The following is a 27,534-nucleotide window of genomic DNA, read 5'->3' as shown; positions in this document are numbered from 1 at the left end:
GTACTCTTTCAACCCTAAGGGGAGCTATGCTGTTTAGTAGGTCCATAACTATCTTATTAAAATAGTTATCAGCATCATCTAATGGCCAGATTTTTAGGATGTTCTAGCTGTGAGAATGCAGTTCTGGGCCAAAGTTGCTCATGTTTTCAGTTGATTTATATATGTTCTCTGTGATATGTACGGCATTCTGTTGTGGCATATATGGGCAGTTGATCACTAAGTGTGCTTCCTAAGGTACCACAGGAGCTTATATTGTTAGGATGACAAGTTCATTACCAGTCCTGGGTGGTAGCACTACCATTTTTGGTCAATTCTGGTACGCTCAGTGATAGGTTGGGAGGAACTGTATAGGTTTATACTAGAAATGGTTATCTCAGAGGTGAGACTTGACCAGTCGATATTAACATCGCCTAGTATAATTGTCTCTGTCTGTACATTGTGGGATAGCCAGGACAGGATGCTGTCCGATGTGCTGATATTGTCTCCAGGTGGGATATAAAGGGCTGCCATACATTACTGTTTTGGGTGCGTTTAGTTTTAGGTTACTTATAAGTAGTTCAGTATAGGAAAGTATGGTAGATGCAAAAGGTTTATGCTACTGTGGCACATTATTGCTGCTACTCCTGCTTTTTTGTCTAGTCCATCAGCTCTAAGGATGTTAAAACTTGGAGTGTGGGGGTACTATTTCTGTGTTATTAAGATTTGCTTTTAGCCAAGATTATGTTATTGCTAACATGTCAGGAGAGTGATATTTTATCCACATGTGCAATTCTGCAACATTCACTAACCAAGGTTCCTTAAAACCCTTAATGATATGAACTGCATCATCCAATGATGCAAACTGAATCTTTGAATTCTTTTTGTCAATGTGATCATTAACAGATCCACCCTCAGGAAAGGACAAATGGCAAATGAAATGAAATTCAACCTCTTTCTTTTTGGGCAATAGCCCCAGTGGAGAGATACAAAAACTGTCAAACGGCTGTACAACAAACCGGCCTAAAACTTTGCCAGCTTCCATTTCCTTGTGAAGCAGAGCAATTGCTGTATCCCCTCTAACCCCAACTGACTTCAAATTCTTAGCAATCATGGCACTACCTAACACTCCTGATCTTATCCCAACATCTAATGCACAACCTGACACTAGCTCCTCACCCTCTGTCTGATTAGGAGAAGCTGCCAACAATACATATAAAACATCAGCTTTAGTGAAGGAATGCAACAGCTGACCTCCTTGATCCACAAAAATTCCCCCTCCCCCTGGCATTTCCTATTCCTGCCAACCCCTGCCTATCATTATCCTACTGAACAAAACAACCTGATGAATCCTTACGCCAACATACCACTGCTCCATGCAAACCTCTGCAGAGGGAACATATGTGATCAAAGCAACAATTCAGCCAAGTACGTTTTCCCACATTAAAAACCAAACAAATGCAAATCCTAGTCTTATTATCCCCTGACAGGGGTTGCACTTGACCCCTGCCTTACTCACCATATTGCCAAGCCAAGCATTAGTATGCTTTGTCTCTCCCTAATTATCATGTCATTTGCCATCTATTTCCTGAAGCACTGGTAAAACCATAACCAGGCATTACCTCCTCACAAATGACATGCTTCTTTAATCATAAGAAAAATGCCACAAAGGGTAAAGCTGTGGAGGTATCCTTCTCTAAAATAGCAGCCATCATATAGAAAAAAAACAAGGACCAAATTATCCCAAGTTCTGGTCCTATATCTTCCTAACCTTCTCTTCCCCATGTCTGCTAGTCCAGTGGTCAAGTCCTTCATACCTACAACTTTTGCCTCAGCTAATTGTTGAGCCCCAATAGTATCAATCAGTTCAAAGACATCCACATATTTGCCTCATCACATATTTTTCTTAACAGACTGCAGAATATGCAGCATCAAAAACAAACCCAGGCCTTTGTCTGAAAATGAATGAACCCCTATAGTCTCCAGTGACAGTCCTGGTGAGAGTGTGACTTCTGGAGACACAAGGCCAGAAATTCCCACCAGCTTGATCTTGCAGCAGCCAACTCTTGCCTGCTCTTGAATTTTGAACATCAAACATCATCCTCCAACCACTGGTTCTCCTAATTGCTGGTTTAAATTCCCTGAGCCTAACAACTGTTGAAGTCTTGTTCTGTCACCTGCTCTCAAATCTTGCAAAACACCCTCTGCTGGGGTTACTGTGTCTGCTCAGTGATCCTTCAGTACACCCACACCCACCATCCTAGAATAAAAGAAATGAAACATTACATTATTAATTACCTCACAACAAATGTCTCACACTAATTCAAATTGTTAAACATGCTATTACTGCATTGCTAAGCAAAACACTGTACCGTAAATATGCAAGAATAACGAATGCACTTTATACAGATATCTATGTACAGAAAACACACACATATATATCTACATATACATACATACATATATATATATATATATATATATATATATATATATATATATATATATATATATATAGACATAGACACACACACACACACACACACACACACACATATATATATTTGGGTCTATATTATAATTACGAAACATCAATACCTTAAATTGTAAAACATCTATACAAAATACAAGAACCATGAAAATCACAAATGATGACAACATCGAACTACATATCACTGAATAACATAACACTGAAGGTTAGTACTGTAGAATACGTGGGTTGTGCATCTGTGTTACAAGCTGGTCTTTTCAGCAGTACTTACCTTCGATGTTATGCTATTGAATTTGTCCTAACTCTCCTCTTCAACCCTACTTGTCACCCTATCCTTTTAACCCTTACAATGCCCATTGCTATCAATACCAAACAGGGGTATATGTACAAATATGCTGTTAGGCAAACTAAACTTACAGTGTCAAAACATTACAAATTACCTGAAAAGCACAACATTTTTTTCCCCCTGGATGATCAGTGACAAGTGCAAGGTGAAATCTGATAGTGGAGTCATAAATCAGCTCTTAGAAGACCTAAGCTGCAGTCATTTAGTGTAAGGGACTGATACTACTCAGGCACACCCTGATGTCTTTTCCTTGGCTACATTCTCTGTACTTTTACCTTCTCCTTGTTATTATTATTATCCTGCTACCTTCCTCATCCTGCATCTGTGCTTCTCCCTCCCATTTCCATCTTAGTTTAAAGGTAAAATTGTAACATTGCACTTTTCCAGACATTTCTAAGCAGCCATAGCTTGTTATCTTTTCCAGATGTCCTCATCAATCTACCAGTTTTGAACCCTTTTCCCTTGACCACTGCTACAGTCAGTCACTATGCATATTGAACAGCTATTGCAGAAACAAATTTAGCAAGACGACTCAGTCTCATAACAGACAACAAGCTTAGGCCTAACATACAAGGAAGCAATGTAGTTGTTTGTGAAAGTTAATCAAAACATTTTTTTAACATCTTTACTAAATCCCATTTTACACAGTGACATGGGTACACAAACATTAATAGAACAGAAAACAAAATGTAGTTAATATTTTTCATGCAGTATACATATATGTTTTGCAGAGAAGAAGGACGAGGCCCTCATTTGCCCCTGCCCCCACCTACACTGAAAAAACTTTTTTTTTTGAACAAGGGTGGGAAAAATGCCCTGACAACAACTTTTTCACAAAAACACAAGCCAAGAGGATGAAAAGCATGTCCAACAGGAAGTTTTATCGAAAGTTTAATACATTTTCAAAGTTAATCATTTAACTGTCATGCGATGCATAACCAAACACAACATAGATTTGGTAGTTTAAAAAAACCTCACAAATATTAAAAATAAAGCAAAATTCAACAGAATCCACAGTCCTTTGCCAGCACAGCCCAAACACCAACAGCAGCATAACAAAATTATACTATTAAAGGTTGGGTAAATATGAACTGCAAAACATGAACTAACTGGGGCTGTGTGTGTGTGTGTGTGTGTGTGTGTGTGTGTGTGTGTGTGTGTGTGTGTGTATACATATATATATTTGTGTGTATGTATGTATATATATATATATATATATATATATATATATATATATATATATATATATAATGTATATATATATATATATATATATATATAAATAAAACGTATACTGTACAAAAACAGTTTCATGTGCTTCGTGACTCCATTTGTACCTGAAGTTTACATCATATTGACAGCCCCTTGTAAGATCACTTTTTTAATAACCAGTGCTAGTGCAGAGAACTCTGTACCTACACAGCAATGTGAAGCTTATTGTCTGCTAACAGCGTGTACCAGTGGCATAAGAAGATACTAGACACATACACTGAGGCTGTTTAGCAACAGGAGTGTGCAATACTAGACAATACAGGTTGTACCGCTGAGTGCCTTACTTCAGTTATAAAATGTCCCCCACGCATAAAAAATAAGTAAAAATAAATTCAAGGATTAAGCAAGTAAGCAACAGAAGAAATCAAAAATTATTGTGAAAAAATAAGAAAGAAATAGTCCCTTGGATTAAATTGCTTCTGACAGTATGAGTTATACTGGGCTTATCTCATATGCATAATGTGTAGGGTTTGATTCTTACTTTTGGGATGGGAAATTTGGCTATGCTTAAAATGGCATACATGGGTAGATAGCCTAGTACTAACCTATGAGCATGCGCGCACACACACACACACACACACACACACACACACACACACACACACACACACACACAATTGTTTTGTTATTGCACAAGACAAACTATGATAGGCATATATCCAATTCTCATGCTAATCATCAATAATGGAAACGTATGAGCTAAAATTAGCTCAATTTTTTACTTATAACATGCATTTTATAAAAGCCCAGGAATAATCTTAAATATCAAATCCAATATCTATTTGTATACTGCATTACATATACCTTTGCTATTTTATGATACTCTTCAACCGCTAAAAACACCAGAGGAAGAAGAAAAGTTTCCAGAAACCTAAACCAATCTCTGGCTAAGACATGCAGTAAAATACTTTGGGCAGTGCAATTTGCTATTCTGCAAATCTGCAATAATCGTGATTATGTAATGGCACTATAATAGATTCCTCAAGAAAACTATTAAGAATACAGAGTAAAGTGAGGTCTTATTTTTGATTGGACAAAACCATTTTTGCTTGATTTTTCTCCTTAGTTCACCTAGACAACAAATGAACTTTCAGGGTATTAAGCAACATGTGACGAATATTTAGCCCTGGCACTTGACCTCTCAATTGTCCAGATTTTTGCAAAATGTCCAGATTTTCACCTCATAAAGGGTGTGGTTTTCTGGGAAATTATTGAGGATTTAATTCATTAAATAATGATGTACATTTGCATTTCAGACTTCATTTCCTTCGTAAAATGTGCTGTAATACAAATTCTGTTATTCCAGCAGCTTTTTAAATTTAAACTTTATATAAGAAATATTTAAAACCTATCCCTATTTTTTGGCCTTTGACCCCATTATTTTACGCTTTGCCCAGATTTCCTGCACTAGCAAATTGAGAAGTATGCCCCCCTGATACTGCTTTCATAAAAGACAGAGACATGTTACATTTTTCAGTCACCAAGTAATATAAATTTGGAAGGTGTGGGTGGCTAGCCCCCACACTGGCAATGTGGGAAGCCTACCTTCATCACCTCCTGCAAAAACACTTAGATTTCAGTGAGCCTGATCATTAACAGGTTTAGTCTTCTGTGAGTCATTGTGAAAGGATTTACTATAACCTTGTTTTAAAATCAAGAATATACATTCAAATTATATTTGGTTTTGCTGAATTGCTGCCAATAAGCAGAGTAGCTGCATTGTTTGCTTTCTTTCCCTAAGTGTCCTGGTGATGCCTTCAGTAGTTTGTGCATATAAGCACCAAATGACATCCAAATCAATAATTTCCCCCAAGGATCCCTTCAGGAGCCTGTCCACAGATGCACAAGCATTAGAATTAAACATTTCCCAAAACAACCCCTTCAATAGTCTGTCCATGTATGCACACAAGCACCAGATGACATAAAAATGAAACATTTCCTCCAAGGACCCCTTCAGTATTCTGGCCATGTATGCACACAAGCAGCAAAAGCTTCAAAATGAAACATTTTCCACAGTGACCCCCTCAGGCTTCAGTAGTCTGTCCATGTAAGCACAAGCACCAAAATGACATTAAAATGAATCATTTCCCCTAAGAATCCCTTCAGCAGTTTCTCCATATATGCACCCAAGCAGGAAATGATATCAAAATAAAACATTTCCCCAAAGACCCTTCCAGTAATCTATGTATACGCAAGCATCAAAATAAAACATTTCCCCCAATAGTCCTTCAATACTCTGTACATGTATGCACACAAGCACCAAATAACGTCAAAATGAAACACCATCCCCCCAATGACCCCTTCAGTAGTTGTATGCATGCACAAGCACCAAAATGGAACACCTCCCCCAACGGCCCTTTTAGTAGTTAACTCTGTCCTTTTATACACAAAAAAAATCACTCAAAATGATACCTGAATGAAACAGTTCCATTCAACAGTCCCTTCAGTAGTTTGCCAGTTTTGCCCACTGTATGCAGAAGCAGCAGAGTAAATAACCCTACTACTTACTTATTTGTTTTTAATGCCCTCACACTCAGTTTTTGTTGCTGCTGTTGTCTGTTCCTGGCCCCAGACGTTCCAGTTCACGGTTAAATTGAATTGGTCAAAGAATTTAGCCATGTTCCAAGTCTTGAATTTTTTTAAATAAATAAATGCACCCACAGCAAGCTAATAGATATTTTTTTGGCAAAAGAAATTACTCATTGTGGGTGCCAAAGATATAGCCCAAAGAGACTGTCTTTATTGTATTGTGTCACCACCACCTATACCTGTGCAGCCAATCACAATTTGTTTTAAGATGGTACTCATGCAAGATGACGTAAGTGGGGGCAGGAGGTATGCAGGAGCCTCTCAAATGTCCATTTGGGATGTATGTGTTGTCATTTCTCTTGCACAAGACAGCGTCAGGGGCAACTGTCCCATTCAGCCCATCCTAGCTACACTACTGATATTTTGTTTTTAATAATTTTCATTCACTCCTACGCTACATATATTATTCAGTCCTTACCTTCCCTTAAACCTCACTCCTCCACTTGAATGTTATTATGCATGACGCCTTACCACAAATTCCATTTATTTCCATATAATTTATTCCCTCCCTTTTCTAAAGATCCCAGCTCTAGTTTTTTTATATCCTTTACACTACTCAGTACTTCAATTACAATTGGTTAAGATTTTGATTTCTAATGCACAGCTAATACATTCCTTTTACATAATGACAGACTGCTTACTTTACACATGTACACACTTAGCTCTCTACTACACTGAGAATATCTTTTAAAGTTCACTAAGGTTCACTGCAGGACATCATCATCATATGACACAACAATGACTGCTCCTCATAGCATTAAATGACTGAAATTCTAGCAGTAGCAGTCCCTCAGTCAGCTAAAATTTCCACCAAAGATTCCATTTTGGCCTTTGTATTCTGCTCTGGGCAATACCCTTGAGTGTTGTAATGTTTAAAAATAGCTTAAACCTTCTGTAGGAACACACCTCTCTAGTGTACCTCATTACGAGGAACATACCTTATTTGGGGTCTTAAAAAGTTCATGTTCCTCAAAGTTCCTCAATGTTCCACATTGAAAGACTCTGTCACACATTTAGTGTTAGGAATTTTTTTAAGTGAAATCAATGGTAGATAGAAATTAATCATATTAATTCATTAAAAGATCTTCTTTATAAGTAAAACCAGCATATTTTAACCATCCTATGGCCTTCCTAGTTGAAGTTGTTAGTAAGCCATTAGTATGTGTTCCACATTTTGCCCATTTGTTCCACATTATGAGGGCTAGTGTTCCTCATTTTGGAGATGGAAGGTTGAGAACTATGTGTAGGAAAGCTATTTTATATGTCTAAAATTAAGCATGTATAGGGAAGTACAAGATATCTTGTATTCCTTGGTAAACCTCGGAATAAGCTTTGTTATATCCTAACATTCACCACTGAAAAAAGGCTTTTACAGTTTCTTTAAAATCTATCTACAAAAAAATTCAAACTACCATGATGATGCAACTCTGCAGCAAAAAAAAAAAAAAAAAAAACTGGAACAGAATGTACTTGTCCAGCTTTTGTAATTCTGAGTTTCCATTCTTGAGCAATCCCAATATCATTTCACTATATTCCCCCAATTTCTGATAATCGGCCAAATCATAATATTTTCTATACTACTTTTCATGTTATTTTACGCTGAATTGTGTCTTACATGCTTAAATTAGTCTTTACTACGTACCATGTATTTGTACTGGAAACTTTACTGTATGATTATCTATGCATATACATTTAGAACGTCAGATATTTTTCTTTACACTATCATTGTTATGTATAATCCACTGTATATAACGTCTTATCAGAAATTCTTTATGTTCATTTAATATCTTTGTACTATGTGTTGCAGCTTTTCTCCACAGGACTTCACTGAAATTGGGGTTACTTCCCCAGCTAAACCTTCAGGTTAACAAAATGAATAAAGTAAACGTTATACACCCCGATCCTTTCCTTCCCCAGACTGCTGTCTGCTGACATGGGTAACATCTCTGAGAATGCTGCATTATACACCCCGATCCTTTCCTTCCCCAGACTGCTGTCTGCTGACATGGGTAACATCTCTGAGAATGCTGCATTATACACCCCGATCCTTTCCTTCCCCAGACTGCTGTCTGCTGACATGGGTAACATCTCTGAGAATGCTGCATTATACACCCCGATCCTTTCCTTCCCCAGACTGCTGTCTGCTGACATGGGTAACATCTCTGAGAATGCTGCATTATACAGCCCGATCCTTTCCTTCCCCAGACTGCTGTCTGCTGACATGGGTAACATCTCTGAGAATGCTGCATTATACACCCCGATCCTTTCCTTCCCCAGACTGCTGTCTGCTGACATGGGTAACATCTCTGAGAATGCTGCATTATACACCCCGATCCTTTCCTTCCCCAGACTGCTGTCTGCTGACATGGGTAACATCTCTGAGAATGCTGCATTATACAGCCCGATCCTTTCCTTCCCCAGACTGCTATCTGCTGACATGGGTAACATCTCTGAGAATGCTGCATTATACAGCCCGATCCTTTCCTTCCCCAGACTGCTGTCTGCTGACATGGGTAACATCTCTGAGAATGCTGCATTATACAGCCCGATCCTTTCCTTCCCCAGACTGCTGTCTGCTGACATGGGTAACATCTCTGAGAATGCTGCATTATACAGCCCGATCCTTTCCTTCCCCAGACTGCTGTCTGCTGACATGGGTAACATCTCTGAGAATGCTGCATTATACAGCCAGATCCTTTCCTTCCCCAGACTGCTGTCTGCTGACATGGGTAACATCTCTGAGAATGCTGCATTATACATCCCGATCCTTTCCTCCCCCAGACTGCTGTCTGCTGACATGGGTAACATCTCTGAGAATGCTGCATTATGCACCCCGATCCTTTCCTTCCCCAGACTGCTGTCTGCTGACATGGGTAACATCTCTGAGAATGCTGCATTATACAGCCCGATCCTTTCCTTCCCCAGACTGCTGTCTGCTGACATGGGTAACATCTCTGAGAATGCTGCATTATACACCCCGATCCTTTCCTTCCCCAGACTGCTGTCTGCTGACATGGGGTAACATCTCTGAGAATGCTGTCGCCAGTTCATTTACTGCGGTATCTCATTATCTTCTCCCTGGCTGTCGCCAGTTCATTTACTGCGGTATCTCATTATCTTCTGCCTAGCCCTGTTAGCTGCTACCCCAGCTGTCTCCTCTATCAGGTTATTTATCACACAGTGCACTGCAATAAGCATTTACCTCTTCCTCCTCAGTGCACACCTCGCTCACCTTCTCCATAGTCTTGCTAAAAATAAACTTGGAGACAGTCTTCATTGTATTTAGCCTGCCTTCTCTCCATTGCCAAGATTCTAAATCCCCTTGGTGACTGAATATCTAGTCATCAAGCACACTTCTGTCCTCAGTTTCATTGTCATCACCTTACATTTCAACCCAATACCACTATATCCCTTAGCTGTAACCTGTTCATTTCTGGTTCCAACACCCCTTCTCTCCTCAGTGATGGCTGCCTTCTTATCAGTGCTGTATTTTATCTATTCCCATTAATCTTGTACTCTTCCTACAAGTCCTACCCACTCTTCTGTTGTTCTCCCTTTTGCCCTTGTTTATGCCCTTCTGACTGCATGCTCCCTAACTACTTCAGACTTGTTCTTTATGCTGTGTTTACTCATGCATGAGCACATCTAGCTGTATTTCCATTGTCACTGCTATCCTCACCTCATCTTCAAACGTAGTTTCCTTCGCCTTATCCTTTTTGTTTTGGCTACCCCCCCCCCCACCATTTTCACCCTTTCCTCCTCTGCAGTAAACTTGACAGATGTATTTCCCTACAATCTGCTCATGTCCTGCAACTACATGCCCTTCTCCTCTGCTTTTCTTCCATTCCATCTTATTAGCCTTCTTTTGCCCCCACATCCCTAATCCTACACTGCCTTTTGTCACCTCAATATCAGTGCACTAACATCACTTCTTGGCTAACAAAATACATGTTTAGTTCACAGGAGGAATCTGAATGGTATAAGGGGGGAGGCTTTCAATGAAAAGAAATATGTAAACTAAGTAGCTGTGCTCTTCAAGGCATGGTATTAGACTCATATCTATTTTACATGGTCAACATGGACAGTTCTTTCCCCTAATATCATACATTTATAAAGTATGTGGATGATAGAAAACTAGCTTTGCAAATGACATCAGTACAGGATGTTTCTCAAATTCCACAATTTTTGAATCATATTTATGAATAGTACTTCAACAATATTGCTTTAAACAAGAGAAACATATGGTAACTGACATTTGCTACAAAAAGAGTAACACAAAATGTAAATGAGGAAGTAAATTAGTCTTAAAATTCTTACACAGGAAGATAATAGGTTAGAAGGACATGGGTTCATAGGTAGGTACTAGGCTATTCGCCCTAGGGCTTATGTAAGCCTAGCCAAACGGTACCCTGGCTTTTGGCACCCAAGAAAATTATTTTCCTGTGCCCCTGTCAAGCAGAGCCACAGAAGCGATCCCTGGGGTGAACTTCCTATCTTCCGTCCAATCATCAAGATTTTTCTTGAAGAGTGCAAATGAGGAGCTTAGACTGGCAAAGTATGCAAAGTACCATCAAAAGAGATAGCAAATATTTTGAGAAGTGAGTATAATACTCTTAAGTCAAGGTTATAGCATAGTTACTTAAGATGGGCCTTCCATGAAAAAATAAAGAGCTTGGACTGAGCAAATCCACAGATGGTTTTCCAGAATAGTTTTATATATAATTTTATATATATATATATATATATATATATATATAGGTCTGTCTGACTGTCAAAAATCCCACATCATCGAATCTCATCTTCCCAGGGTAAGTAAACTGTTGTGCGAGACAGTGAACTTTACCCTTTTCCCAACTGCAGTGTGATCTCGGAGTGGGTATACTTAGTTGGGGGTGGGGGCTGGGGTGGGTTAGGGATGGTGCGGTTTGGGTTTTGTTTCTTTTTGGGCAAATGGTTACTTACCCTAGGTACAGTTTCATTGTTCCATTGGTTCGATAAACAGGGATTTCGATATTTTGTGTGTCGACGAACTACGATTCGATGATGTGGGTTTTTGATGAAGTCAGGTAGATCCATTCATATATATATATATATATATATATATATATATATGTCTGTGTGTGTGTGTGTATGGATCTAGGACTATTGAACGAAAGTTCAATAGTCCGAATCCACAATCACCGAACACAATTTAACAAAAGCACTTTCATCGAAAAAGCGCTTTTGTTAAAGTCCGTTCAAAAAAAAAAAAAAAAAAACGAAATCTTCTTTTATGCAGGGGGGCAAGCCCCCCTGCACCCCCCATGTGGGGGGGTTGTGCCCCCCACACACCCCCTACTTTTATATTCTCACTTCGAGGTCGCACTACAGTGAAGAAAAGGGAATTCTCCCTTAACCGCACCGTAGTGCGACTGGCACAACCAGCATACATAACTGAAAGTGCTGCTTTGGTGAACAGCACTTTTGGTTATGTATGTTCAGTGATTTCAGCTTTGGCAAAAAGTGCTGTTGGGGATCTGTACGGATCCTGTGTGTGTGTGTGTGTGTGTGTGTGTGTGTGTGTGTGTGTGTGTGTGTGTGTATATATATATATATATATATATATATATATATATATATATATATACATGCATACACACACACACACACACTATATATATATATATATATATATATATATATATATATATATATATATATATAAGGCTAAATATTTTTTCTGGCTTGGAAAATGAAATCTAGATACCATACTGTGCCATAAAAGACACAAAATCACTGGAAGTATTTAAAAAATATATTAGCTTATAGAAGCCATAATGTAATTATAACCTGAAAGAACTAAAGGTGAGACTAAATGGTAAAAGGTACTGGTTTTGTAATAGGGTGGCTGAAAGCTGACACAAATGTACATCCTTATTTAAATTTGCTCCAGCTTCAGCTCAGTGTAAGACCTTCCAATTTATGTAAATGGGGAGCATAAGACAGTATCAAACCACATTCTGAAGATAGACATAGATAAACAGAATGTCTCATTTTCTGATTTATATATATATATATATATATATATATATATAATGGGTTCCCTTTATAATTTCGAAATACTGAAATCCCGACTTTTAGTATTTCCAAATTATAATACCGAAGCCCTAAAATTCTGAAACACCAGAAGCGCGAAATTCAAAATACCGAAGTTCGGAGCTTCTGGTGTTGCGGTGTGTGAATGCATAGGTGTAAGTGCAGGTAAATACATATGAGTGTGTTGGTTAGGGGCTTTAGTGTATGTCAGTGTGTGTTTTAGCTATAATGTGTGTATGCAAGGGGCTATGAAATGTGTATGTGTGAGTTACCTTTGTGTGTATGATTGTGCAATCTCGGAGTTAGTATATAAAAGTGGGGGTGTGTGGAGTGCGCAGCCCCCCACATAGGGGGGTGCAGGGGGCTTCACCCCTGCTTGTCTGTAGTGTAGGATCGTTTGTTTGATTGTGGGGGAAGATTGTGTGTATGTGTATGTGTGAGGTGTATTTGTACTATAGGTTCGCAATTTTAAATTTCACGGTTATGGAGTTTCAGTATTTAAAGGTTTCGGTTACAGAATTTCGAAATACTGAAATTCGGGATTTCAAGTATTTCGGGATTCTTTAGTAAACACATACAGATATATATATATATATATATATATATATACACACACACACACACACACATGTATACATATATATATATATATATATATATATACATATATGTATCTATATGGATCTAGGACGTTTGCTCGAGAGCAAATGTCCGAATCCATAACAACCGAACAGCGCTTTCATTAAAGCGTGTTACAAAAAAAAAAAAAAAACACTGCATTAACGTTTTAGCAGGGGGGCTTCCTCACAAACTCCCACTTTAATATTCTCCCTCCGAGACTGCACTACAGTGGGGAAAAGGGAATTTTCCCTTATCTGCACCGTAGTACGGCCTCAGCAACAGGCATACTTACGCGAATGTGCTTCTTCGGTGAAAAGCCCTTTCGCGTAAGTATGCCCGGCCGTTTGGGTTTAGGACGTTTTCTCATTCGAGCTAATGTCCGAGACCCATATATATATATATATATATATATATATATATATATATATATATATATATATGTATATGTATATGTATACATACATGTATGTATGCATGTGTGTCTGTGTCAGTATATACACAAGGATATTGACAATTGGTATGATCCTCCTGAAATGAACCACCCTTGTGGGTCCAGTGACATACTGTTACTCTAAGACCTGCTGATGTTATCTTTGCTGTTATTCATTGTTTATAATTACACATTTATTTTAACATCATTATCACCATGTCATTAACATTATTTCTCAGTGCTCCTGTTTTCTAAACTTCACACGTTGAGTGAGTCTTATAATATTGCTCTTATGCAAATATACCAATAATGAGTAGTCTTATTTATTTTTTCCAGAATCTAGAAAAAGACATGAGAATGTAAACTACTGTTTCCTTCTGAGTATCATTCTGCCAGCATGTGTGGTGATTCTGTGTGCTCTTGCCACAATTTTACTAAGCAACAAGAAATGTAGAGGTAAGCATTTTCATTATGAATTTACACTTTCAAGGGCTATTTCCTGATTAAATATATAGCACTATAAAACTTAGAATTACATTCAAAGTACTCATAAGTAGAAACCAGCTTTTAAAAGACAACTTAGAACTGTGAAATTCATGTAAATATGTGCATTACATCCAGTCTCACAAAACAAAACACTTCTATGTGTCCTCAAGTGACTCTACATGTGAATGTACGTGTGATGTGTGCAGCCGTATGCGTGTCTGGGAGAGAGAGAGACAAAGCAAACAGGGAGACAGAGACAGAGAAATACTGAGACTGGGTACTGGGAGAGAGAGAGAGACAGACAGACAGAGACAGTATATGCAATAATTACTACAACATGGCAGGTTTATCTATCAGAATATGTCAGATAGCTCAGACTTTGCCTTAAAACACCCACAGAGCAAGCAATATGTTTTTCAGAGCCTGAATGGGCTGCACATATGAAAGAAAACTGTTCTGTGGCAAGCAGTGTTGTGCATCCTGTTGGCTGATGCGAATCTTTGAAAGCATGTATAACAGTTGTCTGGTCACGTATTGTACTTCAACTGTACCTTTTCACTTTAAGATGTTAATAGGGTGCTTCTTCTCAGTGGAGACAGGTGGAAATTGGGGGTGGCATGGAATGTAAGAGTGTCAAAAAAAAGAAGTTATGTCTTACCATAACATTTCATCTGTGTTATCAATCTTCACTTATCCTTGACTGTGGGTTCAGTTCCATATCTCAGAACTGACTTGGCCATTATTCCAGCTCGCACCTTCCTAAAACTCACGAGCTTAGCCTAACCCATAATGCTCCTCTAAGGATTACCTCAGATAGAGTTTGCACAAGACAGTGACAGACAGTAATAACAGATCAGAGACCATATCTGTATTCATAAAAGGGAAAAAAAACAATCTATTGGGGAGATCCATTCCACCAAGAAGCCCAAAAGGCAGGGGGAAGGAGGGTGGGAATGTCAAGAATAAGTGAAGATTGACAACACAGATGGAACGTTATGGTAAGATATAACTTCTTTATCTAATGTTAAATTTTGGAAGGTCTCACAGAAGTATATTCCTGAGCACCATCGAACCAAATGATGTCATCCCTTAGAGCCCAGATCCAGCTTACAATAAGTAATAAAGATATGTGGGGATGCCCAAGTAGTCACTGCACATATATCGTCTATAGAAGCTTTGGAATGAAAGACTGCAGAAGTGGCTATTGCCCTCGTACAATGTGCCTTTACAGGTCCTGGCAGTTGCAATTTCCTTTTGTTATAAATGAAGGTTATGCAGTCCTTGAGCCATTTAGCCAGAGTAACCTTAGATACTGGTTTGCCCAGAGTAGCAGAAGAGAATGAAACAAACAACTAATCGGATTTTCTGAATTCTTTTGTTCTGTCAAGGTAAAAACGTAACTGTCTATGAACATCTAGCAAATGCAGACAATATTCATTTGTTTGAAAATTTTGGAAAAAAATAGAAGTTGTATAGTCTGTTTGATATTAGTCTCAGATACTATTTTTGGTAAAAAGGAAGGATTTGTTTGCAAAGACACCCTGTCTTTATGAAAGATTAGGCAAGGAGGCTTGCAAGATATGGTGTGTAGCTCAAATATACTCCTAGCAGAAGTAATAGCAATCATAAATAAGATTTTCTAGGATAAATACATCAAATTGCAATTTGGGGATGGTTCAAATGGGGAATTAATTACAGACCATAGCACCAGATTCAAGTCCCAGGGTGCAGAAGGGTCTTTGTATAGAGCCATTAAGGTTCCTTTCAGAAAGGCTTTGCAAAGTTTGTGGGACATTAGAGCCGTATCATTTAGACCATTATGAAACTTTGAAATTGCAGCTAGATGTACTCGTATAGTCGAGGAGGATGCTCCTGCATCGAAAAGCGATGCTAAAAACTCCAGGACCCTATCAACTGGTGCAGAATATGGATTGAGGTTACTCTCTGTAGCCATTTTAAAAATATTTTGCCACTTGCTGGTGTATAATTGTCTAGTCGAAGGTTTGTGGGAGGCTAGAAGAATTAATTGAACTGGGGCAGTTAAACTAGTATGCCTGCCAATCATTGGAACTGAGGAAGCCACTCAGTGATCTTGAGATTTTGAAGATGTGGATGAATAAGTCCCTCCAGATGGGACAATAGGTCCGGAGCTGGGTCCAGCATCCAAGGTTTCTGAATTAGATGAGGCCAAAGAAATGGAAATTATATCTGCTGAGGCCAGAATGAGGCAATGAGAATTGTCCTGTTCTTTGATCGGTTGGCTTTCTGCAGAAACTGTGAAATGAGAGGAATCAGGGGGAAAGGCATAAAATAGACTGGGGCCAAACGTGAAGGAAAGCATCTCTTGGTGACTCCCCGTGTATAGGGATCAGGGCAAAGTAGCTGCTGCACTTGTTGTTCAGGGGAGATGCAAAGAGATCGCACCAGTGCTGGCCCCACTGGCGAAATATCTTTTCTGCACCACAGGATTGAGAAACCACTCGTGAGGCATTAGGATGCTCCTGCTCAATTTGTCCGCAGTCATGTTGGAGCTCTCCAGAATATGTGTTGCAATTAAAAAACAGTCGGATGACATTGTGTATTACCACACCCAGAGTGCTTCTCAACAAAAAGGATAAGATCTGGTTCCCCCTTGCATGTTGATGTAACAAACAACTGACATTTTGTCTGTTTGGATCATAATCATAATAAAAGACAGAACCGGAAATCTCAGGGTAGTTTGCGGTGCCAAAGATGAAGATCTAACTGGCACTGATACAGTCGACATTAGGACTGTCAGATCCAGGAACTCCAAAGGCTCAGTTGGAGTCAGAGGAGGAACAAGAAGTAGTGTACAGACAGGTAAAGTTCCAGAGCCAGAGAAGCTAGGAACTGAGGAAGTGGCTAATCCCCTCACTGCCAGCAGCTGGTCCACCAACCTCAAAACATCAGACTCTGTAAGGTTCTTCGTGGAGTGGACCAAAGAGACCGATGGGGACCGGGGTTTCTCCAAGAAGGGGCTTGGAGGTCAGTTTGGAAAAGTGCCTGATGTTGGTGAATATCTTGTGCAGGGCCTGTCTTTAAATGAAAACTCCTTTGGTTCCAAAACTGCTGGAATGGAGGAGACCGGAAGTACTGAAATTGTTTGGTCCAAAACAGTGATGGGTGCTGAAATTATCAGTGCAGAGGTCGGCACCGATGGCACCGGTGGTGAAAGCAGTTTCCTATTTGGTTCCACTGAAACTGTGGGAACCAGGGAAGTCTTTGTCATTTTAACTGGTGGTGTCAACAACACTGTCTGAACCAAGTGGCTCTTCTGCTTAGATCCTTCATGTTTGGATGAAGAAGAAGAAGGGGAACTAATGTCAGTTTTAGATTTGACAGATACAAATATGGCCTTGTTGAAGCTTAATTTTATAAGGCCTTTCAAGATGAGTTTGTTTTTTCTTTCTACAAGGGCCCAGTGACTGAAGCCATGACAAATAGAACAGTCTTCCTGATGGTGCACTAGGCCCAAGCAGTAGACACACAAAGTGTGCCCATCAGAGTTTGGTCATTTACAATCGCACTTCTGGTATCTTTTGAAGCCAGAATTATCTTTAGCCTTCTCGGCCATGTTAGAAGAGTCACATGCACACAAGCAGACAGACAGAAAGGGAAACAGGTAAGTTTAAAATTTAAGTTTTTTTTTTTTTTTTTTTTAAAGATAACCAAGGAAAGAAACGTACCAAAAATGGTGGCAATTAGAGAAAAAGACAGAAGAAAGGTACCAACAATGGTACGAACAGTTTACCATAAATGTAAGGAGAAAGAGAAAGACGGGGGAACTACCAACAATGGTATTCAGAAGAAAAAACACTACTCGTGTTAAGGAAAGAGCTAACAGAGGAGATGGGTAAGTGAAAAAAGAGGCAAGGAATAACTAACGGAAGATTTTTTTTTGTCGAAAAAACACTTACAGTTAAAAGAAATAAGCTGGCTCGAGAGCTGACAGGAGAAACACATCTGGCACTAAAAGCAGCAAACGAGATCTGAGGTAATCTTTAGAGGAGCTTTATGGGTAAGGCTAAGCTCAAGAGTTTTTGAAAGGTGCAAGCTGAAATAATGGCTGGGTCAGTTCTGAGATATGGAACCAAACCCACATTGAAGGATTAAGTGAAGATTGACAGCATCAGATCTGTTATTTTACACAGAGAGTGCTAAAGGCTCTGAAAGGGTAAAAGCACAGCATCTCACCTACATTTAATGTATCCTTGTATTTGAGGAGAGATAGTTGTGCCTGGACTAGTAATGTTAAGACAACCATATTCAACATGAGTGCAGGACTCTACCAATTTTATGTTTTGTTTTCCCATCTGTGTGTGAGTTAAATGGACAGAATATCAAAGCAGAGCCAACATATGGTGTGTATCCGGTTCAGAAAAGTGAAGGTTACAGCTCTCTTTTTTCCAGATGATTGTATGCTCTTTGTTCCAAACAAATGTGATCTCCAACATGAACTAGAATCATTCTTCAATGAGAGTGAAGCAGATGAGATAAAAATAAGCACCTCAGAAACAGAGGTTATAATTATCTTGTAAAGGAGACCTCGAGACAAGTGGTTAAGAAAATAATGATGACGATGATGAGGTATGTTGGGGTCCTGAAATACCCTGCCAAAGCGAATGGAATGTAGGTCAATGGAAGAGTATAAGGGTGCTGAGTACACATAGAATAAAGATGTTGGTGAGGGTATGAGCACAGAGTCCACCTTCTATTGTCAGGTAGATTTGCTATCCCATAGGACAGTATCTGCAGCCCCCCATGTGGGGGGGTATTTGCCCCCCATGCCCCCAGCACATTAAATATACCAACTCCAAGATTGCACTACAGTGGAGAAAATGTAAATTTCCCGATCCCCACTGTACCAAGACCCCATAAGTTTCACACATGCAACTGTTCCGTAGACAAAACACCTACATAAATCCAACAAACGCACTACTCTCCTACTCATTTCTCCCACCACTGACACTACCACTACCACCACAAATGGATTTCAAAAGCAAAAAGTTACTTACCCATTTGTCAAACGCCTAAACCACTACTGCAAAAATCAGCTTCCATCAAAAATGTTATCTCCGCCATGTTTACTTACAAGACGTCATCACCTGCTAACTCACAATCTACAGCACTATCATTGTAACATACACGATGATCCAAGAATCAAGCAATTAACTTTTCAGGTTTTTGAGATTTCAACATTCTAGTCTCAAAGTTAAGATGTTCTAAGTTGATTAAATGAATGGAATCCATATACATACATATGTCTATATGTCTATACATATGTGTGTGCGTGTGTGTGTGTATATATATATATATATATATATATATATATATATATATATATATATAAAAATACATATATATGTATATATATCTATGAAGGGGGGTTGCTGAAAAGTTCTAATCCCGACCAAGAAGGGAGCCGTGAAACTTACAAGTTATTCAACACATTCTCCCGAAGTTCAACACACTTGGCATATCGTCTCTGAAGTTTCTGTAACCTTGCCAAAAAAATGTCTGAAGTCTAGTCACTGAAATACTGTTCCTTTGCTGCAGTCACCTCTGAATCACTTAAAAATTGCCACCCTTTCAAACTATTTTTTAAGGTTTGCAAATAGGAAATAGTCAGATGGAGCAAGATCCGGTGAGTAGGGAGGTTGGTCTATGCATTAAAACCCCAGTTTCATCAAAACATCCATGATTTTGCCAGCCTTGTAAATAGGTAAATTGTCTTACAAAAAGAGAACTTCTTTCTGCAGCTTCCCTCTCCTTTTTTCTTTCAATGCCTCCTTTAATCGGAACAGCAAGTTACAGTAATAATCTGCATTAACTGTTAGAACCCTTGGAAGATAGTCAGTCATTGCAACAGCTTCCTAATCTCAAAATACTCTGGCCATGACCTTTCCTGCTGACTTTTCAGTCTTGAACTTCTTTGGCCTTGATGAACCTGAGTGCCGCCATTCCATGGACTGCTGGTTTGTATCAGGATGTGGTGTAACCATGTTTCATAAACAGTAACTAGTCATTCCAAAAAGTTGGCAGCAGCTCATGAAAATGCCACAAAATCATCAACTTGGAAGTGTCCACTAGACGTCTTTTCTCATCGGCATTCAAACATTTGGGCACCTACTTGTCTGACAGCTTCTGCATACCCAGCTGCTCATGGATTGTAAACCAACACATTCCCTGGATATTTGTAGTGTCTCAGCAACTGTTTTAGCCGATATTCGCTGATCTACCAAAATCAGGTCATGGACATGGTCAACAATTTCAGGAGTTGATACCGTTTGAGGCCTCCCAGACCTTGCTGCATCTTCACTCTTGAAATCTCCATGCTGCAAGTTTACACACCACTTTTTCACAGTTGAGTAAGAAGGGCACTTGTCATTCAATGTTTCCCACATACATTCCTGGATTTCCTTTGGAGTTTTCTTCTGCAGGAATAGGAACTTCATGATGGCTCAGAGTTCCATACTTGAAAATTCCACACTTTTCATTGACATGGTTCAATCATCTGAAAAAATGTGAAAACATAGCTTTACAATTATGTAAATTGGCACTTTATAAAACGAAATAACACTACAGACAATGAAGTGTTACCACCTGGGTACAACATACACAGGCTGGATCGTAGTTCGGTGGGGGGTAGCCATTCTCTATAAATCTGAGTTGAATGTCACCATAGATGCTAAAGAACCACCTCAGATTAATAACTCAGAGATTCTTGCCACTAAATTGCAACTAAATAAAAATAAATGTATCAATATCATCTGTATGTACATTCCCCCAGGCAACAATATATCTACACCTGACGATACCCTTCACTGCCTATCAAGTCACTATCCCCAATAAATATTACTACTCAGTGATTTTAACATAGACTGGGGCACCTGTTCTTCAGAATCCCCAACCACCCATATTAACCCACATGCATTTAGACAAATCATAACCACCCCTACCAGGATAGGTAAACCTAACCAAAAAGAAAGCATACTTGACTGGGTACTTCCTCATAAACAGTCACCCCTAACTGTACACTTCTGGGACCCTCCCTGATGACCTAAGCGGTCACCTTCTCACCTATATAATTAACCACAAAGCCATTAACCCTCAACAACCCTTACTCAGAATGGTAAGAAACAAAAAGAACTTTGACCCTGTCAAATTCCAACAAGAACTAAACTCATGTAATTGTTCTATTCCAAAACACATCCCCTTAGAGGAAGCAGTTGTATACTTTAACAACAAATTCCTTGAGATCCTTGATGGGCTTTATGGCGTACTACTAAAGACCCCCAAGATCATATTATTACAGGCAATCTAGGAACGAAACTAAAAAATCTATTTTAAAAGACAAAAAACAATACTACTGTAATTTACAAACAATAAATCAAAATAACCCGCAGAAGTTTTGGGCAGGTTTAAATAAACTACTCCATCCTGGACAAACTTCTACCCCTAACCCTGCTGCTACCATTAATAAACCCCCTGAGGATGTCTGAGATAGTTTTAACCAATTATTTACGGAAACAATACAAGCCCTAGCTAGCCAACTACTTCCTAGCTCCCCCAGCCCTGAAGGTACCACCCCTAAACACCAGCTCTCGTTCAGCTTCCAACCTGTCGCCACTTCACTTATCCGTACCTTGATCAAAAAATTAAAACCCACAACACTCTCTGCTGATCCACTCCCTGCCGAGTACCTACAAAAATCAGCTGATGCTATTGCATACCCCATCTCAATACTAATAAATCTAACCATAGCAGAAGCTAAAATCCCCACTATCTGGAAAATATCCTATGTAATCCCACTTCACAAAGGTGGTAGCTCCAATGAATTATCCAATTATAGGCCAATAGCTATACTATCTTCACTTGCAAAGATTATGGAGATATGTATTCACAGGCAACTGATGCACCACCTAATCCAGAATCACCTTATGGCAGACACTCAGCACGGCTTCCGACCTCACCACAGCACTACTTCAGCCCTCCTAGCCTTCACCAACACCATAAACTATAATCGCAACAATAACTATATCTCCTCAGCCCTCTTCTTGGATTACATGGTTGATCACCAACGTTTACTCCACACCCTGAAAACATTCTGTCTAAATATTAAAGCCCTTCAATTGTTTCAATCATATCTGAATGGCAGACAGCAGGCTGTCCTTTGGCAAAACAAACTCTCTAACCTCCTACCTAAAACCCTTGGTGTACCATAAGGTTCTATACTAGGTCATCTGCTGTTCTCCATCTTCATTAAATAGAAGTTATGTCTTACCATAACGTTCCATGTTAGTTGTCTTCTTCTCGCCTTCTTCTTGCTGGATGGGTTCGGAGCCGACCTCGGCTCGACTGCCACTCTAAAAGCTCGAGAGTTGGTTCCACCGGCTCGAGGCTCCCCTTATATCCCACAATGCTAGGCGAGAGTTACCTCAGATCTCATTTGTAAGCTAACCCCAGCTTATAATAGTAACAGAATAACTCTAAAACAGAGTCCACCTCTAACAACAGGAAGAAAGAAGGGTGACCTATATCCTGATCCAGGAAATATGCACAACAGCATATGCCTAAGAAAGAGGTGGTAGAAAGAGAGGTCACGATCACAACTCCTCTAGGTCTGTCCAGGCCAGGGGGAAGGAGGGTGGGACGCAAGAAGAAGGCGAGAAGAAGACAACTAACATGGAACGTTATGGTAAGACATAACTTCTATATGTTAAGTTGTCTATCTCGCCTTCATTCTTGCTGGATGGGACCGCGTCCCTAGCACCTTACGGAACAGACTCCTGAGAACAGTGGAACCAAAATTAGCTCTATGCCTAGAAGCTAAATCCAACTTATAATGAGAAATAAAAGTGTGAGGAGTAGCCCAAGTAGCCGCTGCACAAATGGTGTCAATAGGCAGTCTGTCTTGGAAGGCTAAAGAAGTAGCCAAAGCTCTGGTGGAATGGGCTTTAGGTTTATTAGGCAATTTTTGTTGTCTAATTTCATATACCAGGGAAATCAAAGATGTTAGCCATCTGGATAATGATACCTTTGAAACTGAAAGTCCCTTTCTGCTTTCCGCATAGGAGACAAACAGCTGATCAGATTTTCTGAATTGTTTTGTTCTATCCAAGTAGTACCTCAATTGACGATGAACATCCAGGCAGTGTAATCTTTGTTCAGACCTATTGGAATACTCTGGAAAAAAGACAGGGAGGTCAATGCTCTGGTTTAGATTTGATGTCGAGACCACCTTAGGCAAAAAGGACGGGTTAGTTCGTAAGGATACTCTGTCCTTATGAAACAACAGATAAGGAGGACGACAACTGAGTGCTTGAAGCTCTGAAACTCTTCTAGCTGATGTAATAGCTACCAGAAAAAGAGTTTTCCATGATAACAATTTTAAGGAACAGGAAGCTGCAGGTTCGAAAGGGGGAAGAATCAAAGAAGCAAGAACTAAATTTAGGTCCCAAGGAGAAGGAGGATTTCTTATAGGAGGTCTGAGAAGAAAAACTCCTTTCAAAAAGGCTTTGCAGAGTTTGTGGGACATTAGGGCAGATTCAGAAATACCCACATGAAAATTAGAAATAGCTGCCAATTGAACTTTAAGTGTAGAGGGAGATGAACCTGCATGGAAGAGTTCAGCTAGAAAATCAAGGACTAGTTGGATGGAAGCGGTGAAAGGATCTATGTCCTTTCCTTGAGCCCAAAATGAAAAGCGTTTCCACTTACTCAAATAAATCTTTCGAGTGGAAGATTTATGGGAAGCTATCAATATATCTCTAACAGAGTGAGACAATTGAGGAAGCCTGGCTAAGGTTGGAACTGGAGGAACCAAGCAGTGAGGTTCAGAGAGGGGAGGGAGCGATGAAACTGACCCGACTGATGGATCAAAAGATCTGGAACTAGGTCCAGATTCCACGGTCGCTCCAAGAGAAAACGATGTAGAAAGGGGAACCACACTTGTCGAGGCCAGTAAGGAGCAATGAGGATCAATGAGGCCTTCTGAGCGATAGCTTTCTGTATTACTTGAGAGATAAGTGGGAAAGGAGGAAATGCATACAGAAGTCCCCGGGGCCAAACTTGGACTAGAGCGTCTCTGCTGGGTTGGCCTGGTAAAGGGAATAGAGTGAAATATTCTCTGCACTTGCTGTTTTGGGGAGTAGCAAAAAGATCGCAGCAAGGCTGACCCCACTTGAGAAAAATTTCACTCACTACAGAGTCTTTCAGAGACCACTCGTGAGGCATGAGTATAGCTCTGCTCAACTTGTCCGCAATATGATTGGACTTCCCGGGGATGTGCGTTGCTATCAGAAACCGCTGAGAAGAAATCGCCCATTGCCACAGTCTGAGTGCTTCTCGACACAGTGGGTATGATCTGGTTCCGCCTTGTTTGTTGATGTACCACACTACAGACATATTGTCTGTCTGGATTGCAATTGTTCCCAAGGGAAGAGAGTCTTGAAGGGCTTGCAACGCTAAAAGCACTGCTCTCATCTCCAGAACATTTATGTGCAAGTGGCATTCGTTTGGTTGCCATGTGCCCTGGACTGTCCTGCCCTGATAATGCCCCCCCCACCCGATCAGGGAGGCATCCGTTGTCAGAGTAGCAACCGGAGGAGGTGGAACAAAGGGTCTTCCCGACAGGAGCTGGGGGGAAGACATCCACCACATGAGATGCTTTTTGCACGCTTGCGTGATCACAATGGTGTGAGACATTGGAAGTTCCTGGTATGACCATTGAGTAAAAGCATCCACTGAAGGATCCGCATGTGGTATCTGGCTAATGGAAGCAGAGGTATGGCCGCTGCCATAATTCCCAATACCTTTAGGACTAACCTGGCTTTGATTCTGTTGTTGTTGAGAAGGAGTGATACCAATTTGTGAATGTCTGATATTCTCTGGTGTGTTAGCCTTGCAGACATGTTTATTGTATCTAGATTTGCCTATGTAGGTAATAGTACGACAAGGCGACAAAACAGACTTTTCGCAATTTATTGAAATACCCAGCTTTTGACAAACGCGAAAAGTGTAATCTCTGGCCATCAGAAGGAGATGCTTGGTGGGAGCTGTGAGGAGCCAGTCGTCCAAATATGGAAACACCTGGAATCCTTGTCGTCTCAGGTGAGAAGCTACCACTGCCATGCATTTGGTAAACACCCGGGGGGCAGTGGTGAGACCAAAGGGCAGGGCCCTGAACTGAAAATGACTGGTTCCCAGCCTGAAGCGGAGGAATCTTCTGGAGCGTCTGTTCATTTTTATGTGGTAGTACGCATCCCGAAGGTCTATAGAGCACATCCAGTTTCCTTCGCCCAAAAGGGGAAGGATGGATTGCAGCGTGACCATCCGAAATCTTGTTTTCTTGACTGATTTGTTCAAGACACTGAGATCCAAAATTGGTCTCCAGTCCCCTGTTTTCTTTGGAACTAAAAAGAACCTTGAGTAGATTCCGGATCCTTGTTGGTCTGCTGGCACTGGCTGAATTGCTCTTTTTGCAAGCAGTTTTGAAATTTCCAAAGCTGCTAGATCCCGCTCATCTGGAAGGGATTTTTTTGACTGATTTGGAAAGCGAAGAAAGGGGATAGAATAGCCTTCGGAAATGATGGACAGTACCCATTTGTCTTGAGTCAGGGATAGCCAGGCTTCTGGGTACAGTGACAATCTTCCCCCGACTGCCTCCGAAGATGGGCAGTCGGGCAACACCTCAGGGATGCTGAAAGGGCTTGTCAGGGAAGGCTTCCCGATTGCCCTGGTTCTGCGGAAGCCCCCTGCCCCTAGGGCGTCTACCATTGTTATTCCCACCTCTGCCTCTGGTAGGAAAACGACTCTGTGCGTCAGGCGAAGTCCCTTGAGATTGTTTACGGAACCACATCTTTCCACCCTTCTGGCCTTTGGGGTAAGGCCTGGAAGGAGTTGAAAAACGGACTCCGACGGCAGAAAGGGTCTTGCCATCAGTCTCGCACCTAGTCAGGGTTTCTTTCACTTGAGGACCAAAGAGAGATGATCCATCAAAAAGGGAAGTTCGTGAAAGACGTCTTGAAAGGGTCCGCAAAATTGCATAGCCGCATCCAGGCGTGCCTACGTAAGGCCACACCTGTCCCTGCGGCTCTGCTCGCTCCATCAGCCGCGTAAGAAAGGAGGCGCATGGAGGAGTTGGATATGGAATTAAGGGTAGCCAGCTGCGTGTTCATCTTGTCTTGAAAACCCGCAGCCGTAGGATCCTTTAACATTTCACTCGCTTCCTTGATCAAGTCCCTTTGAAGCCGAGTAAAATGGCACAGGTAGTTCAGCGAACGCATGGTAAATGTCGCTGAGGAGAACATCCGCTTCCCGTACCTATCCATGGACCTAGATTCCTTGTTAGGTGGATGGACAGGTACTGAAGGATCAGCTAGTTCCTTCTTTGTGGCAGCAGCTACCACCATAGCATCCACAGAAACTCCTTTTGTTAAAAATTGTTTATCTGCTGGAGCTGTTATGAACTTAGAGGGTCTCCTGGGAGTGGGGTCCACTGAATCAGGAGCCGTCCATGCCTTCTTAGCAACCACCTGCATGAGGGGGTCGAAGGGGGGGGACACCCAGGAGGTGGAAGGACGAGAGCCAAATGCCTCAAGATACACAGATTCGTCCTCCGAAGGGTTGAGGGCTGGCCAATTTCCCCTCTGTTTCAGGATCTCCAGAATGTCTGCAAATGAGACATCTTCAGAAGGGGAACGGGGGGAACCCTCAGAATCATCCAAATCTGTGTCTGACGTGATGGACTCAGGTGAGTCAATGTGTTTCCTCTTACACTTCCTCTTCCGAGGGGGCTCATCTGCCAAATCAGGAGAGGCCTCGGAAGAGGATGAAATCCCCACAGGGGCTCCTGAGGAGCAGGCGCTCTGCGGTCCGGGATGAGGGAGTGAGTCGACTTAGCCTGAGGCACCATAGAGGGAGGGGCGGACGGAGCCGACTGTGGAGTAGAGCCAGGCTCTAACACACTCCGCATGACCTCGAATGCACCCCTGTCAGGCAGAGCCAGAGGTCCCCGCTCCGAGAAGCTAAGAACCCCCCTCGGCACCGACAGTGATGGCTCCGAGGCCGATGTTGGAGCCGAACTCACCAGCACCGAAGCTCCGAGAGGGAGAGGGGGGTCGGACAAGGGTCCGATGCCACTCACCCCCTCGGAGCCGACGAGGGAAGTCCGGCGCCGAGATTCTTCCAAAGAAGAAAACGGAGCCGACGACGGAGCCGAAGACA

At 40.8% G+C, this 27,534-nt stretch overlaps 1 protein-coding gene across 2 annotated transcripts in view; it reads left to right on the top strand.

Annotated features, from left to right (window-relative positions):
• LOC122807238 (SLAM family member 8-like) overlaps nt 1-27,534 on the top strand; it is a 586,627-nt gene that overhangs the window by 396,768 nt on the left and 162,325 nt on the right. For both annotated transcript variants that reach the window (XM_044078321.1, XM_044078320.1), the window contains one exon: nt 14,137-14,256. In XM_044078321.1, coding sequence (XP_043934256.1) covers nt 14,137-14,256 — 120 coding nt within the window. The remainder of the gene's footprint in view (nt 1-14,136; nt 14,257-27,534) is intronic.

This window comes from Protopterus annectens, chromosome 7.part0, assembly GCF_019279795.1.
Source record: "Protopterus annectens isolate FY-2018-M chromosome 7.part0, PAN1.0, whole genome shotgun sequence".
NCBI classification, from domain to species: Eukaryota; Metazoa; Chordata; order Ceratodontiformes; family Protopteridae; genus Protopterus; species Protopterus annectens.
The sequence above is the reverse complement of the archived record's forward strand: the minus strand, read 5'-3'. Positions and strand labels throughout refer to the sequence as shown.